At 47.4% G+C, this 20,354-nt stretch overlaps 1 protein-coding gene across 3 annotated transcripts in view; it reads left to right on the top strand.

Moving 5' to 3' along the window:
- The window catches only part of LOC143297395 (uncharacterized), a 132,279-nt gene extending 116,674 nt beyond the window's left edge, over nucleotides 1–15,605 (top strand). For 2 of the 3 annotated variants that reach the window (XM_076609728.1, XM_076609727.1), the window contains exons 5-8: nucleotides 944–5,076; nucleotides 6,042–6,228; nucleotides 7,480–7,686; nucleotides 8,815–15,605. In XM_076609728.1, the coding sequence (XP_076465843.1) occupies nucleotides 944–5,076; nucleotides 6,042–6,228; nucleotides 7,480–7,686; nucleotides 8,815–8,975 (4,688 nt within the window). In that variant the 3' untranslated portion in view covers nucleotides 8,976–15,605. The remainder of the gene's footprint in view (nucleotides 1–943; nucleotides 5,077–6,041; nucleotides 6,229–7,479; nucleotides 7,687–8,814) is intronic. The other variant, XR_013057264.1, reaches the window with a different exon arrangement.
- The last annotated feature ends 4,749 nt before the right edge of the window (nucleotides 15,606–20,354 follow it).

Below are 20,354 nucleotides of genomic sequence, written 5' to 3'. Positions count from 1 at the left end.
GTCGTTGATTTTGTTGATAAAGGGGAAAAAATGGAGTTCAAAGAGGAAGAAGTCCATACAGAGAAGGGTGACTGACATCCTGACATGTAAACCCTGTCTCAGTGGGGGGACAGTCCTTCACTGACATCCTGACATGTAAACCCTGTCTCAGTGGGGGGACAGTCCTTCACTGACATCCTGACATGTAAACCCTGTCTCAGTGGGGGGACAGCCCTTCACTGACATCCTGACCTGTAAGCCCTGTCTCAGTGGGGTGACAGTCCTTCACTGACATCCTGACCTGTAAGCCCTGTCTCAGTGGGGTGACAGTCCTTCACTGACATTCTGACCTGTAAGCCCTGTCTCAGTGGGGTGACGGCCCTTCACTGACATCCTGACCTGTAAGCCCTGTCTCAGTGGGGTGACAGTCCTTCACTGACATCCTGACCTGTAAGCCCTGTCTCAGTGGGGTGACAGTCCTTCACTGACATTCTGACCTGTAAGCCCTGTCTCAGTGGGGTGACAGCCCTTCACTGACATCCTGACCTGTAAGCCCTGTCTCAGTGGGGTGACAGCCCTTCACTGACGAGCGTACTCATCAGCAGCAGTGGAAGTGTTAAATGTCTGTGTGCTCAAAAACTGTATTTCTCGTTCCAGTGGGTGACCCATCTGTGATACACCGCCTTTCTTTGTGTGAAATGTAGCCAGTCAGTCTACAAATGATCATGTCAGATAATCAAACAGCTATGGCTTTCATAACAACAACGAATTAGAGCAGCAACAGCAACAGAAACAGTTCAGCAACGGTCATTTCATCATTTGCTCGACATTCTCATTATAGTAGACAACGCCTACAACTACAACATTGTATGCAGCAAAGACCACAAAAAAGAAACAAACAATTAAAAAAAAAAACAAAAAAAAAACGACAACCAATAAGTCACAACACCTCACTTTGTTGCAGAAGCTGACAGTGCAGAAGTGACAGGAGCAGGCGACAGCAGTTCCCCGCGGTCGGCAGGCTCCTTCAGTCAGTATGGCGTGAGGCTGTCCCCCCAGCCCTTCTCCCCCTCCACTGATGGCCAGCCTCCCTCCCTCAGCCCCCACCCAACACCACCACCACACACCGCCCCAGCCCACAGCGGAGAGCCACTGACCGTTGACGTGGAAGAGGACGACGACGACGACGAGATGTCCATGCGCAAGCTGTCCAAAGCTCTCAGCCCTCGCTCCACGCAGGTGTACACCCCGGACACCCCCACCCCTCCCAAGCCCACCCCTAGGCAGCGCGTGCTGCCCACCTCCCTCTCCACCACCCCGAAGGGCAGCCCCAGAGCCGAAGAGCCCCCAGCGGAGGTCACGCCCAGAAAACCCGAGCGCCCTCTGACGGTCAGCGAGCTCGTGGCGGCCGCCTCACGACGACCTTCAGGGCGGGATGACGACCTGCCTCAACCTCCTCCCCCTCCCGTCAGTCCCCCACCTGAGGTGACAGAGAAGGACGAGGGTAAGTTTCAGGAGAGTTCTTCTAAGCACCCTGCATCTGACCTTGATCCCGTGCTGAAGGTGTCCAGAACTGCTTCAGGGCATGGCGGGGACCTTGAGGACGTCCCGGTCTTCGCCGCCGCCGCCAAGAACCTGGGCCCTGTCCCCAGCCCCAGGGTTACATCCACGTCTTCGTCTGGAGACTTGCAGGACAGTATGGACACAGCGCTCACTTCTAGAGGACATGCTGAAGACGTTGCAGTGAAGAAGCCTGAAGAACGGAGTGCAGCAGTACAGGAGGTCGTTCAGGCACAGTCATCACACGTGTCCCACGCGGCTCCATCCCCGCCAGTGGCTGCCAAGTCCGCCAAGGTCCCTCCCCCTGTCGCCCCCAAACCCAAGCGCACCTCCTCCGTCAACTCCGACAAGTCCTACTCCTCTGGGCACTCGGACGACGCGCCTAAGGACCTGCCCTCACCCACCTTGGTGTCCTCCAAGCTGAAGGACTTTGCCGACCCCGGGCCACCCGCCTCGGAAGATCCGGCCCAGAGCCGCAAGTTCGTGTCGTCCGCCGCGCGAATGTTCGAGAGGAAGGCGACAGAGGTGAAGCCAGTGTCTCCGCTGACCAGACCCACCAAGTCGTCCCGGCCCGTGTCGTCAGTGGTCAGCTCCTTCAACCGTGCCCAGGACTCGGAACCGTCCGGCAAGTCCGAGGTGGTGATGAGGAGGGTGTCAGTGGGGGTGGGTGGTGGTGGGGGAGTAACGGAGGGGGAGGGGGGGAAACGCCTCAACAGCGCCCTCCTCCCGCCCGGCGAGCGGCGGAGGAGCACCCCGGTGCAGTTCTCGGGGACCCCCTCCTCCTCCTCTTCACTGCAGCTGACCAAGCCCAGCTCCCTGTCCCACCTCCGCCACCCCCACCAGCAGACCCCCGCCAGAGGAGGCCCGGCCCCGTGGCAGGACGGGGAGGACCGGGACAAGGCCTCTCCCCGCCTCCCGTCCTCCCTCAGACCCCGCCAGGGCCCCTCCTCCCTCCGCTCCGTCATCGCCTCCAGGGAGCAGCGGGAGGACAGAGGGGGCACTGACAAGGATGCGGCAGACACCTCTGACGTTACGTACAGGTCACAGCCTTCCAGCGCCAGGGAGGTGACGTCACGGAAGCACGCGTCCTGGTCGCCTCAGTCCGGGGACACGCACACCCCGAGGATGATCTTCACGTCGTCCTCCCTGCACCACAGCCCCCGCTATGGCTCCTCCTCCACCTCCTCCACCACCACAGAGCACCCCGAGCACCTGGAGTCCACGATGAAGAAGTTTGATGACCTGCTGTCGGACAAGCACACCTTTGACTCTGACGAGGAGCTGCCCAAGGTGTCCAACAGCGTGTCCCTGGACCTCCTTAGGAACAGGAGCGTCGGCAAGGTGGCGGCCACCATGAAATCTTCAGAACGCTCCACTCAGGATCCAGCCTCTGCATCGGAACGGAAGGAGGACGGTGGTGTCGGTGGGGAGAAGAAGTCTCCCGGTGAAGAATCATTGGAGAAGCCTGACGCAGTTACTGAAAAAGCCAGCGTCCCTTCACAGAAAGCAGAGGATGGTCCCAGTCTGACCCCTGCCGCAGAGACTGCACGTGAAAGGCTGGCACCAGTTGAAGAAGACTCCACTGCGGTTACTGCAGGGGCCGCTGAATCATCACCTGCTGACAAAGCCGACAAGGCTGAAGAAGAAGAAAAGGTGGAGAAGACAGACGCCCAGCTTCAGCAGTTAGGTCCTGAAGGCAAATCAGAAACGAAAGCAGAGGAGTCAGAAAAACCAGGCCGTCATACTCAGACCCTGGTCGACCAGGTTAAAACTGAAACAGAAATCAAAGCAAACGATGAGTCTTCAGAGCAGCCACAACACGAGCCACCACCGGAGCCACAGCGAAAGCCGCGGAAACCAAGACTGGTGGAGGAAGAAGCGGCGGACGCTTACCCCGAGGAGGACACTGCCGGCCCACCTTCTCCACGGGTGCCGGGTCACCGGGTGTGTCCGGCAGAAGGGGAGAAGGCGGCTCCGGTGACGGAGGACGACTACCCTCCCGAGGACAGTGCCGTGCCCGTGGACCTGGCCCACGAGGTCGTCTTCCGGCACCAAGCATCCACCATCGTGCACACCGTCATCTCCAACGCCATCAAGGACGTGGCCTCCAGGCCCAGACAGGAGAAGGTTCAGGAGGTGGAGGAGGAGGATGACGGGGCCCCTCCCCCCCTCCCCAGTGAAGAACCACCCCCCTTACCCGGCGCCCCTCCCCCTCCCCTCATTCTGAGGAGCGCCGTGCAGCCGGTGATGGCGGCAGAGGACCTGGTGGGGATGCTGCCTTCACAGAGCGGCGCCTCAGCCACGTCCTCCCCCCGGTCGCTACCAGACACTGGCAGCCCTCAGGTCACCCCCAGGAGGCAGCCCCGCCACTCTGACGTTGTAGAATCCGAAGACGTTGAGGTGGAGATCCAAGAAACTGTAAGCGCCGACACAGCTGCTCGGGACTTGGCTTTGCCGCTGGGGCAGAACCTGTTGGAGCCAGAGCCAAGGACGGAGGGGGCGGACGACAAGGAGGAAGCTGTGAGAGACTCTGACGTGCTGATATCTTTCCACTCCCCCACCCAGACCCTGCCCCCTGCAGGGGACGTGGCGGACAAGGCCCAGGAGGAGCACCCCCCGGTGAGCGACACGCTGTCCCAGGACTCAGGCGTGCAGGACGAAGACATGTCCGAGGACGGGCTGCGGTTCTCCCACGATGAGTCGCCCACCAGCCAGGGGGACTCATCCTCGCTCTTCGACACCGCCGTCACCCCTGAGGAGCTGCCGGCCTCTCTCCTGAAAGAGACGGAGGAGGTGGGAGTGGGGATGAGTCACGTCCCTGCCTCAAAGTCGTCGCCCCTTCCCTCCCCCCGTTCTAAAGCGCCCCCGCCTATCTCCCCTCGTTCGCTCTCTCCCTCCTCCCGCCCCGCTCCTACTCAGACCGCCCCAGCTGAAGTCGAGGCTCAGAACAGTGCGGACAGACATCGGCACTCCGCACAGGGGTCGGCATGTGTTCAGAAACCGGCGGAGCACGTGCAATCAAGAAACGCTCTCAAAGCTGCGGAAAGTTCCAACGCGGACACTCCCAGCAACAGCGTCAGCGTCAAAAAGGGCGGTGTCAACAGTGTAAACACCACCGTCAACAAGCAACAGACCCCAGACGTCCCCCGCCTTCCCTTAACAGACCCGCCACCACAGCCACCCTCACCATCGCAACCGTCACCACAGTCACCCGAAGACAACGACGAAGACGACGACCCGGACTCGCACTCTGCCACGGTGAAGAGCCGGCGCAAGTGGTACATCCTGGATCAGAGCGGCAGCCTCTTCCTGCACGGCGAGAAGGACTCGGAGGTGAGGGTGGGGCGGGGCGTGCTCCGGCAGGTGTCCTCCCTGTCTCCCGGGGACCTGCGGGCCATGGTGGCTGAGGCCAACGGAGACCTGGACGGGGCGGGGCTGCTGGTGGACGGGGTTGAGGTGAGGGTGGTGTCCGCCCGGGGCCTGACCGGCAGGACCCTCAGCCTGGAGGTCGCCCAGAGACCCGACTACCTTGTGCAGGTGGGTGTGGGTGGTTCTGTGTGTGTGTGGGGGGGTGGGCGTTGAGGGGCGAGTGGACTGGGCTAGTTGGGGACTTGCATGGCGTTCGGGGGCTCCCGGAAGGATTGATGTTGTGGGGGCGGGGTGGAGGTGGGGGAGTGGGGGTGGGGTTAGTGGGATACTCACATGGCGGGGACGCTGGCGTTTAGGGGCTTGGGGGGAGGATTGATGTGTCTGTGGGTGGTGTTGGTGGTGGTTGGGTTCAATGGTGTGAGTGAAGGGTGTCGTTTGATTGATATGTTTGTTGTGAGTTCGGGCTGGAAGGAGTTTGTGTGTGTGTGTGTGTGTGTGTGTGTGTGTGTGTGTGTGTGTGTGTGCTTGCTTTGTAAGGACAGGTGGAGATGACGAATGTTGTTTTTGCTTTACAAATTTGTGTTTGTTTAGTTCGTAGTGTTTTTGTTATGGACATGTACGCGTAAGTATGTGTGTGTGTGTGTGGGGGGGGGGGTGTTTGTGGGTATGTGTGTAGGTGTGTGGTTGTGCGCGTTGGCACATTCACTCACACATTCACTCACACATTCAAGCACCCGTTCTTTGTGCACATATGAACGTGTGCATTATCAGAGACGTGTAAAATAGACAAGTGCGCCTGCTCATAAACATTCATAAATGAGGGAACACGTGCAAACACACGCAGGCAGACACACAGATACAAATAGAGAATACTTTAGTATCTCGACATGAGAAATTCACGCGCGCGCGCACACACACACACACACACACACACACACACACATACCTACCCCCCCCCTCGCTCCCCCCGTCCCCCCCCCCCTCCTCACACACACACACACACACACACACACACACACACAACCCACTCAACCTAACCCCAACCTACTACACCACCAGCGTTAGCAAAACGCAGCCTTCACCTTGCCATGTCAATTGAATCTTCCCCCCTCCTCTCCCCCTCTCCCCTCCAGGTGACCCGCGTGCACAGCAAGGAGAGTCCAGTGCAGGAGGGGGACCTGCTGATGTTCGTGGATGGGCGCACTCTGAAGAACCGGCGCCCGGCCCAGGTACAGTCACAGCTGGAGAGCACCGGGCCCAAGGGCGTCCTGCTCACTGCACGCGGCGTCCGGCTGCCGTCCTCGCTGGCCAGACTGCAAGGTAACTGTGGCGCTTTGTATGTGTGTGTGTGTGTGTGTGTGTGTGTTTGTGTGTGTGTGTGTGTGTTGGGGATAGGTGTTTGTGTGTGGGTGGGTGGGTGAGTGTCTGTGTGTGTGTGTGTGTTTTGGGGATAGGTGTGTGTGTCTGTGTGTGTTGGGGATAGGTGTTATTGTGTGTGTGTGTGTGTGTTGGGAACAGGTGTTTGTCTGTGTGTGGGTGTGTTGGGGATAGGTGTGTGGGAGGGTGGGTGGTTGGAGTGTGTGAGTTGAGGACAGGCGTGTGTGTTTGTGTGTGTGTGTGTTTGTATATTTTTGTGTTGGGGATAGGTGTGTGTGTGTGTGTGTGTGTGTGTTGGGGATAGGTGTGTTTGTGTTAGTGTGTGTTTTGTTGTTGCTGTTCTCTTTACTCTCACTATGAATATCTGTGGTAATGTAAATATGTAAATTTTGAAGAAAAAAAATGTTTGCAAATGGACAGCATCACTTGAAGTTGATCAATGAAAAAACAGAACAGAACAAAAGCAAAGGTGGATCGTTTTCTTGGGTGTGGAGTATTTTGATGCTTCACTGGTTGACTGGTTGGCACTGGTCAGATCGCAAAACGCAGTCAATTATCAGCATTTGTAACTATTTGGTCCAGCTCTCTGCTTTAGTCAGCTTGGAAGGTTGAAAACAAGTTAACTTTGGTTAGTTTGTAGGGTTGGTCCCGAGCTGAAATCAAACCAGATCATGTTACCAATGGCCAAACCAACCGCAAAGAGCCATTTTCAGGGCGGAATAGCCGACAGTTGTTAAAACCAGTGGAAAAACCAAAATAATGTGAAAAGATCAACTTGATCAAATATGAACCATCTTTGTCATTAATCTCCAGTCCCAAACATGGCCAAGAGGTAACACGTCCTAGGAGGCAAGAGAATCTGAGCACTTTGGTTCGAATCCCATAGTCACCAGTATTATGTCCCCCTCCACTAGACCTTGAGAGATGGTCTGGACGCTAGTGTTTCGGATGAGACGATAAACCGAGGTCCCCCCTCTGTAGAAAGATCCACTTCGTTAGTAAAACAAATAGAATTGCAGACAGGAAAAAATAACACACACACACACACACACACACACACACACACACACACACACACACACACACCCCGGCCCCCACAAAAAAGGGTCACGCTCTCAGCGTAGCGACGAATTTCACACAGAGAAATCTGTTGTGACTTAAAAGAGTAATACAGTACAACGTTCCTGTTTGCAGAGGACAGAAGCTCAGAGTCGGACTCGAACTCTGAGTCCCCACGCTCGGTGTCCACCCCCACCTCCTCCACCCCCGCGGTGCTGGTGAGGCCGGGGGTGTACGACGTCATCATGGTGAAGGGGGCCACGGGAGTGGGCTTCTGTCTGGAGGGGGGCAAGGCCTCTCCCAAAGGGGACCTCCCCATCCTCATCAAGCGGATCTTCAGAGGTCAGTGGTCTGGGAGGGAGAGACAGAGAGAGGGGATGATGAAAGAGAGATGGAAGGAGAAAGTGAGGTGAAGAGATTGTGTGGTGAGGGGGGTGGGGGGGGGAGACAGAGAGAGGGGATGATGACAGAGAGATGGAAGGAGAAAGTGAGGTGAAGAGATTGCATGGGGGGAGTGGGGGGTGGAGAGACACACAGAGAGGGAGAGTGCAAGAGAGATGGCAGAAGAAAGAGAGCTGAAGAGATTGTGTGTGTGTGTGAAAAAGAAAAAAAAGTGAAGAGATAAAGAGGAGGCAAGAGAGAGATGGAGGGAGAAAGAGGAGTGAAGAGATTGTGTTTGTGAAAGAGAGAGAGAGATGGAAGTTGAGGGAGAGAGAGAGAGAGATGGAAGGAGAGAGAGAGAGATGGAAGGAGAGAGAGGGAGGGAGGGAGAAAGAGGAGTGAAGAGATTGTGTTTGTGAAAGAGAGAGATTGAAGTAGAGAGAGAGAGAGAGAGAGCGAGATGGAAGTTGAGGGAGAGAGAGAGTGCGAGATGGAAGGAGAGAGAGAGAGATGGAAGGAGAGAGAGGGAGGGAGGGAGAAAGAGAAGTGGAGAGATTGTGTTTGTGAGAGAAAAAGAGAGAGATGGAAGGAGAGAGACAGAAAGATGAATGGAAAGACATAAAGGCATCCACCCATATTTTAAACTGGAACTGGTAGCTGGACTGGTCAGATCGGCAGACAGGAAAGTGGGCAAGCAGAAGACAAGCACATGGTACATGCTCTGTAGCAAAAACATACAAACAAACAGAAAAACTAGTGTGAGATGTGTGTGCACGCACGCATGCGTGGTGCCAAACAACTTGGCTTCATTGAACACTTGTGTGTACAAATCAGAATCACATTTTATTTTAGCGTGCATGTGTGTGTGTGTGTTAGTGTATGTGTATGAGCTTTCTGTGTGTATGAGCTCATGTGTGTGTGTGGGCGCACATTCATGTTTATGCCATGAGCTTCTTTGTGAGTGTGTGTGTGTGTGTGCATGTGTTTGTATGTGTATGCACACATACTTATACACCAGATGATAAACAGCATGACTTCACCACAACAAACCATCTCTCTCTCTCTCTCTCTCTCTTCCTGGACACACAGGAGGGCCGGCCGAGAAGTGTGGTCACCTGAAGGTGGGGGATGAGATCCTGGCGGTGAACGGAGTGGACTTCACCACCATGCGGCACTACGAGGCCTGGAACCACCTCAAGTTCCTCGACGACGGAGAGGTCCAACTCCGCATCCAGCGACAGGAAACATAACTCCGCACACTTCTCCAGCCTGCTCCACTCCTCCTCTCCCACCCACCCCAACCCCTGTGCCGAGTTGCATGAGCAATGTTTGCGGCGCTAAGTTCACATAGCGTTAAGAATATTTCTGCATGGATTTAGGAATGTTCTTCATTCAGCAAACTTAGTGTTGCAAACATTGCTTGTGCGATCCTGCTTTGCAGAGTTAGAACCACACCAGTTTCTTGTGACAGTGGAGAGATTTGTTGGTGTTGAGACAAAGGTTCAGCTATTGCAGTAGTTTCTTCTCTTTAGCTCATCTTCTCAGCATGCCACACACCAGCAAGACTGGGTTCGTGTGAAGTTTTGTAGGTACTGAGGGGGTGCTTTGCTGAGGAAATAGGAGACTGGAAGAATGAGAAGTGTATGTCAGCATGGATTTTTTTTCCCCCTTTAGTGTGGAAGTATGAGCAGTATGTTAAGTGACTGACTGGCTTTGGAACCCCTCTCAAGATGAGGATGATAGAATTGTACACCTGAATCTTAGTCAGCATTGCTTTTTATACATCTCCTTTTTTTTCTTCTTTTTTTTTTTCTTTCTTTTTTTTTTTTTAAAGATTATTACCATCTGTCAACTTGAGATGACACATCATACTTCAATATCAAGCTGCTCTGTTGGGAGGGGAGGGGGAAACATTTTTTCTTTCCAGTCAGAAGGTTTGGAACATCTCTTTAGTTTGGATGATCAAAAGACTCAACCAAGATCAGGAAGAGAAACACTTTATGATATGCATTGTTAAGACGGTTCCATTTTTAAATTTTTTTTTTTTATATATAAATCTGTCCAGGAACAGTGTTATGTTTCTGGTGCCGAATCATTGCGTAAAATAACTTGGTTTGGAAGCCAATTGCTTCCCATTTTTTTGTAGCAGGTGGACTGATCATGACAGAATTCTTCAAGCAGCATAGTCACTGATGGATTGGGACTTGAAGAAGGAAGGACTCATTGATCACTAATTATAATCACTGGTGTATGCTTTCCTTTGACAGAGGAAGATAAGATGTTCTCATTTCAGTTTCAACATCACTGTATGAGGTTTGAACATAAATGTACAGAATCGTCTCCCCTTTCACTGTAATGATTGGAGAAGGGGAGAATACTATGGCCCAGAGGATATTTTTGTGTGCGTGTGTAAATGGGAGTGCATATGCGTGCATGTTTTTGCACATGTACATATATACATATGGTTTTTGTTCTGTATGCTTGCAATTTGGATCAGCTAAAAACACCAGCAATATTGTTATTTAAAGCTGTTGATTTAATCACCAAATTTTAACAGGGATTGATTTTTAGGAAGTGTACCAGCATATTATCAGCTGAACCTGTAAACTGAGAAGAAGACTGAGAGGCGAGAAAGCATTTTGCTGGTGCAGAAGGCTACAAAGCACAAAATATAAGCTGCAAGGGTGATGAGTTTGACCTCACCAGCCCCTCCCTCAGCTTTCCCTCAATGTGCTTCCCCCAGGGTTATTGGCAGTCAGCTGTTGACAAAGTGATTGGACAGATTGGTGGGGTGGACACATACAGTCATCACACAGGTACAGATTGATGGGGTGGACACGTGCAGTCATCACACAGATACAGATTGGTGGGGTGGACACATGCAGTCATCACACAGATACAGATTGGTGGGGTGGACACATACAGTCATCACACAGATACAGATTGGTGGGGTGGACACATGCAGTCATCACACAGGTACAGATTGGTGGGGTGGACACATACAGTCATCACACAGATACAGATTGATGGGGTGGACACATGCAGTCATCACACATATACAGATTGATGGGGTGGACACATACAGTCATCACACAGATACAGATTGATGGGGTGGACACGTGCAGTCATCACACAGATACAGATTGATGGGGTGGACACATACAGTCATCACACAGATACAGATTGATGGGGTGGACATGTGTAGTCATCACACAGATACAGATTGATGGGGTGGACACATACAGTCATCACACAGATACAGATTGGTGGGGTGGACACGTGCAGTCATCACACAGATACAGATTGGTGGGGTGGACACATGCAGTCATCACACAGATACAGATTGGTGGGGTGGACACGTGCAGTCATCACACAGATACAGATTGATGGGGTGGACACGTGCAGTCATCACACAGATACAGATTGATGGGGTGGACACATACAGTCATCACACAGATACAGATTGGTGGGGTGGACACATGCAGTCATCACACAGATACAGATTGATGTGGTGGACACATGAAGTCATCACACAGATACAGATTGGTGGGGTGGACACATGCAGTCATCACACAGATACAGGATGTACCTTTCTGCCATGATGTATGTGAAACTGACGACATGAGATTCTGATGACAAGCTTGGGCATTGTCAAGTGATTCATGTCAATCCTATCAGTTAATTGTTCGTCAATATATGACAGTTACTTTTCAAATTCCTAACAACATATCAGTGGGGAAATGTATGAGAAGAATCGTAATTTCTTAAATGAAGGTCAACACACATTGTGTCTCGATGATGAATACTTATACTGGTATTTTATATAACATGTTTTAATCTGTAAATGGGATCTTTTGCTTTAAGTATTGTCCACCTCCTGGTTTTATTGCCATTATTGTAGCGGCCAAGTTCATATTTTCACTGTCTCTCAACCCCAACACATCCAGCTTCACCCACCTTTTCCTCCCAGATGCTATATCAGTTCATAGAATTTTTAATTGTTCTCAAACAGATTAAATCTATTTATCCTTCTGTTGGCCCTCCTGCCTGTGTTCCACATATTTATTATGTATTGGTTCAGTCTTTGTTTAACGTTGATTCATATCACAAATGGCGCTTATTATTATCCACAATGTTTGTCTCGGCTTTTAAATCCATTAAAAGGAGGGGTTGTTTCAAAATGATCATTTTGTATGAGTAAAAATGATCACGGTGTGTTTACTGTACAAAGAAAGGCAGTGTTAAGGAGAGAGTGACTGACCAGTGCCATGCGATGTGTGGACTGCACTGTGTGGACCATCATGTTGGGAAAGGAGGTAGACGGTCATTATTAATGTCCAGCACTTTCTTGACAAACTTGTTGTTTTTTTTCATCCAGACTTCTAACCACGTAAACTACTTATCACAAACAACATCAGTGTTGCTGTTGTTTTTTTTATTAACACTTTGGAACATCTGCACATTGCAAATAACAGCAGTCCATTGGACATACTCCTTCCACCTCTCTTTAAGGATTTTGTCCCTTGATGAATGACATTGATGTTTATCCTCATAGTCTTCTTTTTTAACGTACATTTTGTTCAAGTGAAGACAAAGGCTGACTTAGGTATTGAGCAGTCGACCAGACTAGACAAAGGTGGACTGTGCTGAGGCATCCACCTTTGTCTGCATGTAAAACATGTAACAAACAAAGGGACTTCGTGACTTGTTTCTGGTTATCCAGCTCTGTTTTGATTTGGTTTGGGTTTGTCGGTTTGTTGTTGTTTTTGTGTGTTCAGATGAAGGCAGACAATTCAGGATGGGTGGTGTCCTGACACCCTGATTTCCACTCGTTTCATATTTATGACGGTCTGAAACAAATGTGCTGCAGTATGCTTTGAATTGAGTCACGTAAAGAAAGTGATGTATCGATTATTTTTATGTTTGGAAATGTTCAAAAGTTCATGTGGAAATAGATAAATTAGATATATGGCATGTCCATCTTGTGATTGGGTTCAACATTCAGAACAAATGTGATGTGCCGATGTCTAGTACTGTGATTGCTGTGTATGGAGTCAATAGTTGCAGTATATGGAAGTATGGGAAGAAATCAAGTACATGTAGTTATGCATTTGCTAACAACTTTCTCAAGTGGTTTTGATGTCTAGTTCCTATGTAAGTATGAATGTACAAAATTTGATAAATAATATAGCTAGCTTTTGGTTTTTGACGAACAAGTAAAGAATTCATTATCAATGAAGCTAACAGTCTGTTTTGAAATCACAACAAATGGATTATTTGGTATATGTAGTTTCTGGTATGACTCGATGCAATATGTATACAAATTAAAACTATATGTAATTTGAAACACACAAAAATAGTAGGTCTGGCATGTTATGGGGTTTTTTTTGTTGTTGTTTGGTTGTTTTGGGAGGGGGGGGTGGTATGTAGGAGAGGTGGATCAAATAGCTTTCGTATCTAGCTTTGTTTTTGTTTCTTTTAGATAACAGAAGACATTTTTATTGTCATAGAAAGGTGCAGTAGCACAGTCCTTGTTAGAAGATGAAGACTGACGTGCAATGTCTCTGGTTTTTGTGTTGACAACAGAGGTGAAGAATGCATAATTGTGAATGGCACAAGCACTTAAATGTGAATGAACATGTTCTGAGCTCTTTCCCCACCTGATACACTTATATTTACACAACTGTAAAGCTTGTTTAGATTTGTGTCATGTTATTTTTGATTTATTATATTAGTGTAGGAATAACAAAAATGTATTTCCACTGATGTTCAAAGTACTAGAGATCATTATAAACATGTTCTGTTCAGTTGAACTTGTCATTTTGGTTTTTGAAGACATTTTGATTTTCATTTTGACTGACACATAAATCTCAGTAATTTACTATCCATTTATTCAGGTTTTGCATCTTATTTAGATTTTAAAAAAACACAAAAAACAAACTTATTTGAAACATTTTGTTATAACTGATTTGAACTGTGTGTGCAGTTTAAGTGGTTTGTCAAAAAATGTTTGAAAAGATTATTAATTCATACTAAAGCAATAAACATCTGCCTGCATGGGCAGTTTGCTATTCATATGGGAAGAGGGGGGGGGGTATAGTTCTTAGCCTGTTTTCTTTTGTTTTTTGTTGTTGTTTTTTTGTATTCGGAGCAATAATCGAATAAATAAGTTCATGAGTATACCGTGAATACTTCCTTTTAGTATTTTCATTATAGTTTTGCTTGTCATGGTTTGGTCATGGGATCATTGCTAAAAAAAAAAAAAAAAAAATCATGAAGTCTTTATTTTACACTGAAATCTTTGATTTGGGACCAAAGTGATAATGATCAAGAGCAAAGGAACAAATAAACTGGACACATTTAAATCAATTACAGGAAAAGCATTGTCAGGAAAAAATACAGCGTCTCAATGTTGTATAGTATGATACTCATTTGCAGTGCTTAAGTAATAATGATGTAGGCTGTATGTTTTCATTTTAAAATCTATTTATTATTGTATTTAGTTAGTTTTGTATAATACACAGTATGGAACAATGTATTAAATAGCAGTCACAGGTGTGTGTGTGTGTGTGTGTGTGTGTGTGTGTGTGAAAGAGAGAGAGATCAAGAAAAGTGTGTAGCATTTGTGCATAATATCTGTAGTTTATTATTTTGATTTTATGATATACAAAAATCATCAACAAAAAATACCTGTACCTCATAAAAACAAAAGGTTTGTATAATGTCTGACAATTTTAACCTCTGGGTTGGCTTGCAATAAAATTAATATGAACTGATTTAACTCAGAGCAGACAAAATAATCTTCTGCTGAGAGCACAGTAAAAATTCATTTTCACATAAGCTTTCTTTATTTAAAAGAAATTCATATATCAGTTGCAGGTTTGTGCCTGCATTTGTACTAACTTGGCTGGAAAACTTGTAATGAATTCAACTTGGCAACAGAAAAAAAATGTAGATGTTTTCTAATTGGTTTTGTTGCTTTTGTTTTCTTACATATCGTTTGTTATTTCTGGTGTCTTTAATGACTAATTATGATCCTTGTTGAACAAAGCAAAAAAATGTGCTTTTTACTTTTCCCCATGTATTGATTGCAATGTGCTCCAAATGTATCTTTTCTCTTTTTTTTTTAATATATGCTGTGGTCTTGGACCCTCTCTCTCCTTCTCTCTCTTATTTGCTCGGTTTAAAATATTCCAATCCGTTCTTTTGCAAAAAAAATTTAGACGTTTGTCTTGATTCTTTAGTGCTACATTTTATTTTATATTATTTTTGTTATCATTTGTTTAAGATATATAGAACCAATAGCTGTTTTTCAAAACCATTTACACATTAATCTTTCTTCTTTTTTTTCAGTGCTTCCAAGTGAATTTCAGTGCTTATGACTCAAACTTGATCATTTTATTTTGTTTTGTATTGATCAGATTCAGTGAAATATGCCTCCCCACCTATAATTGATTCTTACTTCCCTTGACCCGCAATTTGATCACTCCATACATTTTGAGAGAGACAGACAGGAGGATTTTTTTTTCCCCAGAATAAAAAGTGTTCATTGACCCTATTGTTCCAAATCAGGTTATCAATTCGCTTCACAAACCACCTTTGACATGCCTCCTATCACATGACGTTATTTGCCTTGGTATTGCATCATCAAATGGAATGACGTCATCAGCAAACTTTTCTCGCTTTTTTTTCTATGGATGTTTGCCGCGTGTTGCTAACAGGTCGACTTCGGATATGACTCGTTTTTGGTTCGTGGCAATGTTCATCTGTATGAAAGCAATATTATTATTTTACGAGGCAATGTATAGGATGAGTGTTGTAACTATATGTTTGTATTTATATGGCTGTAACCAGATATTATGAATAAAATTCTGGATAATAAAATGTGAGGATGTGTTGCTTGTGAAATTGGAGAAGAAATGTGGCCTGTCTGTTTCGTTTGTACGTGCGTGTGTGTCAGTAGTCTGTTCGTGGGCTGGTGTGGGTTCAGTGCAGATCATCTCTCACTTCCGAGAGAGTGAAGTTTGGATGCATTCATTTTACATTGTTTTGTATAAAGTTGTCTGGGTGTAAAACAGGGAGATGGATGGATGGTCTGTTCATTTTATGCCGTTGCCATTGACATCGCGAGGGAGACAGGAGAGAGAGACAGAGAGAGACATGGAAAAAGAACTATGCACCTATGATTCTCTCTCTTTCACACTCTCTATCTCTTTCTCTACTATCTCGCTCTTTCTCTCCCTTTCTCTTCCCCCCCCCCCTCTCTCTCTCTCTCTTTCACTCATACACACCACAACACACACACACACACACACACACACAACAGCACGCACAAACCTTTGTTGGAGTACCAAATGCAAAGTCCAGTCTCTTTTTCAGGTGCACGTTTTCCTCCCTGATCCCTCACCCCCCCCCCCTCCCACCCCACCCCCTCGCCGCCCCCTCCCCCTCCGTCTTCTCCCGATCCCACCCTCTGCTCCTCCTCCTTCCACCCATCCCCTCCTCCATCTTCTTCCACCCCTAACTTCCTCCTTCTTCCACCCCTCCCCTCCACCATCTTCTTCCACCCATCCCCTCCTCCATTTTCTTCCATCCCTAGCCTCCTCCATCTTCCACTCTCCTCCTCCATTTTCTTCCATCCCTTCCCTCCTCCATCATCTTCCATCCCTAACCTCCTCCATCATCTTCCACACTCCCCTCCACCATCTTCTTCTACCCCTCCCCTCCTCCATCATCTTCTATCCATAACCTCCTCCATCTTCTTCCACCCCTGACCTCCTCCATCTTCTTCCACCCCCTGACCTCCTCCATCTTCTTCCACCACCACCCCTTCTCCATCTTCTTCCACTCTCCCCTCCTCCATCTTCTTCCACCCCTGACCTCCTTCAACTTCTCCCACCCCTTCCCTCCTCCATCTTCTTCCACCCCTAACCTCCTCCATCTTCTTCCGCCCCTAACCTCCTCCATCTTCGTACACCCCTGACCTCCTCCATCTTCTTCCACCCCTGACCTCCTCCATCTTCTTCCACCCCTGACCTCCTCCATCTTCTTCCACCCCTAACCTCCTCCATCTTCTTCCACCCCTGACCTCCTCCATCTTCTTCCACCACTCCCCTCCTCCATTTTCTTCCATCCCTATCTTCTTCCGTCCCTCCCCTCCTCCATCATCTTCCATCCCTAACCTCCTCCATCATCTTCCACACTCCCCTCCACCATCTTCTTCTACCCCTCCCCTCCTCCATCATCTTCTATCCATAACCTCCTCCATCTTCTTCCACCCCTGACCTCCTTCAACTTCTTCCACCCATTCCCTCCTCCATCTTCTTCCACCCCTAACCTCCTTCATCTTCTTCCGCCCCTTCCCTCCTCCATCTTCTTCCACCCCTAACCTCCTCCATCTTTTTCCACCTCTCTCCCCTCTTGAGGGCATTTGTCTACACACACAAAAGTCAGTTTTGTCAGCAACGTATATTTGGTCTGCCAGATTCCTATGTGCTGGTTTGCGCATTGCGAGGTGTTAGTGCGCGTGTCTGTTGGCCAGTTGTGCGCGTTAAACAACCCCAAGCTCCTCAAGGTCTCTTCTCACCTGCACAAGCTTAGCGACCAACAGACACAGATTTTCCTGGTGGAAAAAAATGATTAGCAACTTTTCTGGTCGTTCTATTTTTTCATGGAGGAATGCTTAAGAGAGAAATAGAAAGATGAAAGATGATGTTCCTTGAACAAACACTGAGGAGATATAAGAAAGAAAGAAAGAAGAAAAAAAAACACACCCCCAAAATGCATGTGCTAAAGGGAGAATTTCTCTCTCTCTCTCTCTCTCTCTCTCTCTCTCTCTCTCTCTCTCTCTCTCTCTCTGTGCCCCCCCCCCTTCTCCCTCTCTGTCGTGCATGACACGTCGCCCCCCCCCCCAGCCCCCAGACCCCCTTCTTTTCCACCTCTCCCCTCCCTCTTACTCGTCATCGACTCATCTGCCTTCCTTCAATTAAAAAAAGATTTCTATAAAATAAAAATAAAAATAAAATAAAACAAAAACTCGCAGGCCTCCAGCTTCAAGACAGGGGCAGGTTACCTCTTCCACTAAAAGTAACAAAACAAATCAAAAATCCCGTGCAACTTGCACACGTCAGGTCATGTGATACAACTCACTGCGCAGACGACAGGGGAAGCAGAAAGTGAACACGTCCACCATGATGCACAGAAAACGACGGAGTAAAGAATGTTTTTCAATTTATTCCACCAGGTATTCAAAACTCCGCAAGTTTTTTAGCTGGCGGTTTGAATTGTTGACATATTAATTAAGTCAGTCAGTTTGGGATTATAATCCCAGCAAATTACCACGATTTTTTTTTTTTTTTTTTTTTTGAGGGAGGGGGAGGACGTGAAACATTTTCAAGTCGGAAACAAAATTTCTTGGGATCCTATTTACTTCAAAACTAAACTGGAAGAAACACATTGATTCAATGGTGACTAAAGCAGTCAAAAGTTTAATTTTCTTACAAATTGTAAGTCACTCTCCCTGGGGACAAGACTCAAGAATTTTCTTTTACATTTACAAAATGTCTTCAATAACCGATATGTGTGACGGGACCTTAAACAAAATTCTTTCCTTCAGTCAGTTGGACCCAAAGATTCCAGTGCCGGATACCCAGCGAGAAAGGTGCATACAGGTGTGAGTGTGGCGGGAGTTTCAATGTTGGCCGGGTGACGACTGTTGAACACGCAGGTGAGGAGCTCATGGCGGAACTCAGGTAGGTGCCACCTTTCCTTTTATTTGTATCAGTAAGATTTCTTCTAAGGTTGTTCCGTCTCTTCGTGTCCCTGTTTGTCCTGGGAAACTTTTTCATTTTATTGTGGTGTCGAGAAAATGCAAACCTCGTTTGCTTTAGGGTATTAAAAAAAGGGGGTTTGTCTGCCTGGGTTCTTTCAAAACAGGATACAAAAAAACAAGAGGAAAAAAATATAAAACTGCACTCGTGACTGCTGCTATCTTCAGTTGCTTTGAAGACTCTACGAGTCGAAGTACTCAACTTCTCCTCTCCCAAGTGGCTTCATAATTTTTTCCTCTTGTTTTTTTGTATCCTCGTTTGCTTTATTTCATGCATGATGATAGGATTTTATTTTTTCGGCAATATCCTCTTCCTCTGTGCACTTTCCATTCGATATTGTTTCGAAGACGGAAAAGGTTGTAAATTGGTTGATAGCTCTGTTGTATTTTATACATCATTTCGGCCAACATTTCATCCCCTGTCAGTGCAGTAAAAAAAAAAAAAAAAAAAGAAAGAAAAAAAAAGGCCAACAAGAGTGGAGGGAAAGAAATGTACTGTATATATTAGAATGTTTTTACCAATTTACAACTTTTTCCGTCTTCAAAACGGAAGACTTCAGGGGAAGAGATTGCCTCTTTTTCTGATTTTTTTTTTTTTTAATTTTAAAGGGGGGGGGGGGTGTGCATAAACGAGATTATTATTCAAAAAATAACATTTTCGTTCCCTGATTTTGAATAGACTAGTGTAAGATTTCATTTTGGGTAGGAAGTGAAAATGTTACCGTTTTGGGGATACACTCTTTTACTAGGGATGGGCTGGCCCAGCACGGGTAGCAAGAGTTAGTCTCAACTCTAAAACGCCGAGGGACTTTACCTGTGGTCACGAGACTTCCACTGAACGGAACTTGATGTTGGACGGGGTGGGGGGGATAGAAGGGAATGTTACTATATTTGGTGTTTTGCTGTTTTTTAGGAGGGGCGGGGGAAGGTGGTGTTATGGAGTGATGGCACAGGGGAGTGTTGGCACAAGAAAAGGGTTGGTTGTTGACATGAACAAGGACAGTTGTGCGTGGCACTGCTTTTGCGGGTTGTGTCAGTCCTTGTCTGTCAGAAGTTGCATGTCAGTGTCTGTGGATCACGTATGCAAGTACGTGTCCGTTCTGTTCTCTAGAGTGTGCTTCCAAAAGGACAGCATGATGATTAAATTACAACATTCACATTTCCCCCCTCAAGGCGAAATGAGTAGTGTCCACAACAAGGTGTCGACGTTCACTCGCCAGTCACACAGAGGAGTAGATGGGAAGAAACGTGGATATTGCCGTTAAAATCTTCGGAAATATTTCTTAACCCTCTCTCAAGAAAACGCTTTAAACAAACGAAAAAAGTTTTTTTCGCTTTTTTTTTTTTTTTTTTTTTTTTGTTTGTTTCATTCCCTTTGAACCCACTCATTCACGTTGTAAACAGAAAGAATCAAACGCGGAGGAATTCATAAGATTTTGTCTCAAACTATTATACATGTATAATATATACAAAGAGAAAGTGGGAGAGAGTCTTCTTTTCGTAAAACGACCAACATCGACTTGCCGATAACTGTCGTGGTTGATGCATTCTGGGAATTTTCGTGTCTTCATTACCCACCGAACGCTGACATGGATTCCAGGATTATTAACGAGCGTATTTGATCTGAAGCGTGTGTATACACACAAGGGGGGTTCAGGCACTAACAGGTCTGCACATACGTTGACCCGGGAGATTGGAAAAAAAATCTCCACCCTTTTACTACCAGGCACAGTTACCGAGATTCGAACCCGGGATCCTCAGACTGAAAGTCAAACGCTTTAACCACTCGGCTGTTGCGTCC

The sequence above is a fragment of the Babylonia areolata genome, chromosome 22 (genome assembly GCF_041734735.1).
Source record: "Babylonia areolata isolate BAREFJ2019XMU chromosome 22, ASM4173473v1, whole genome shotgun sequence".
NCBI classification, from domain to species: Eukaryota; Metazoa; Mollusca; class Gastropoda; order Neogastropoda; family Buccinidae; genus Babylonia; species Babylonia areolata.
Note: the sequence above shows the minus strand (reverse complement) of the source record. Positions and strands in the feature narration are given on the sequence as shown.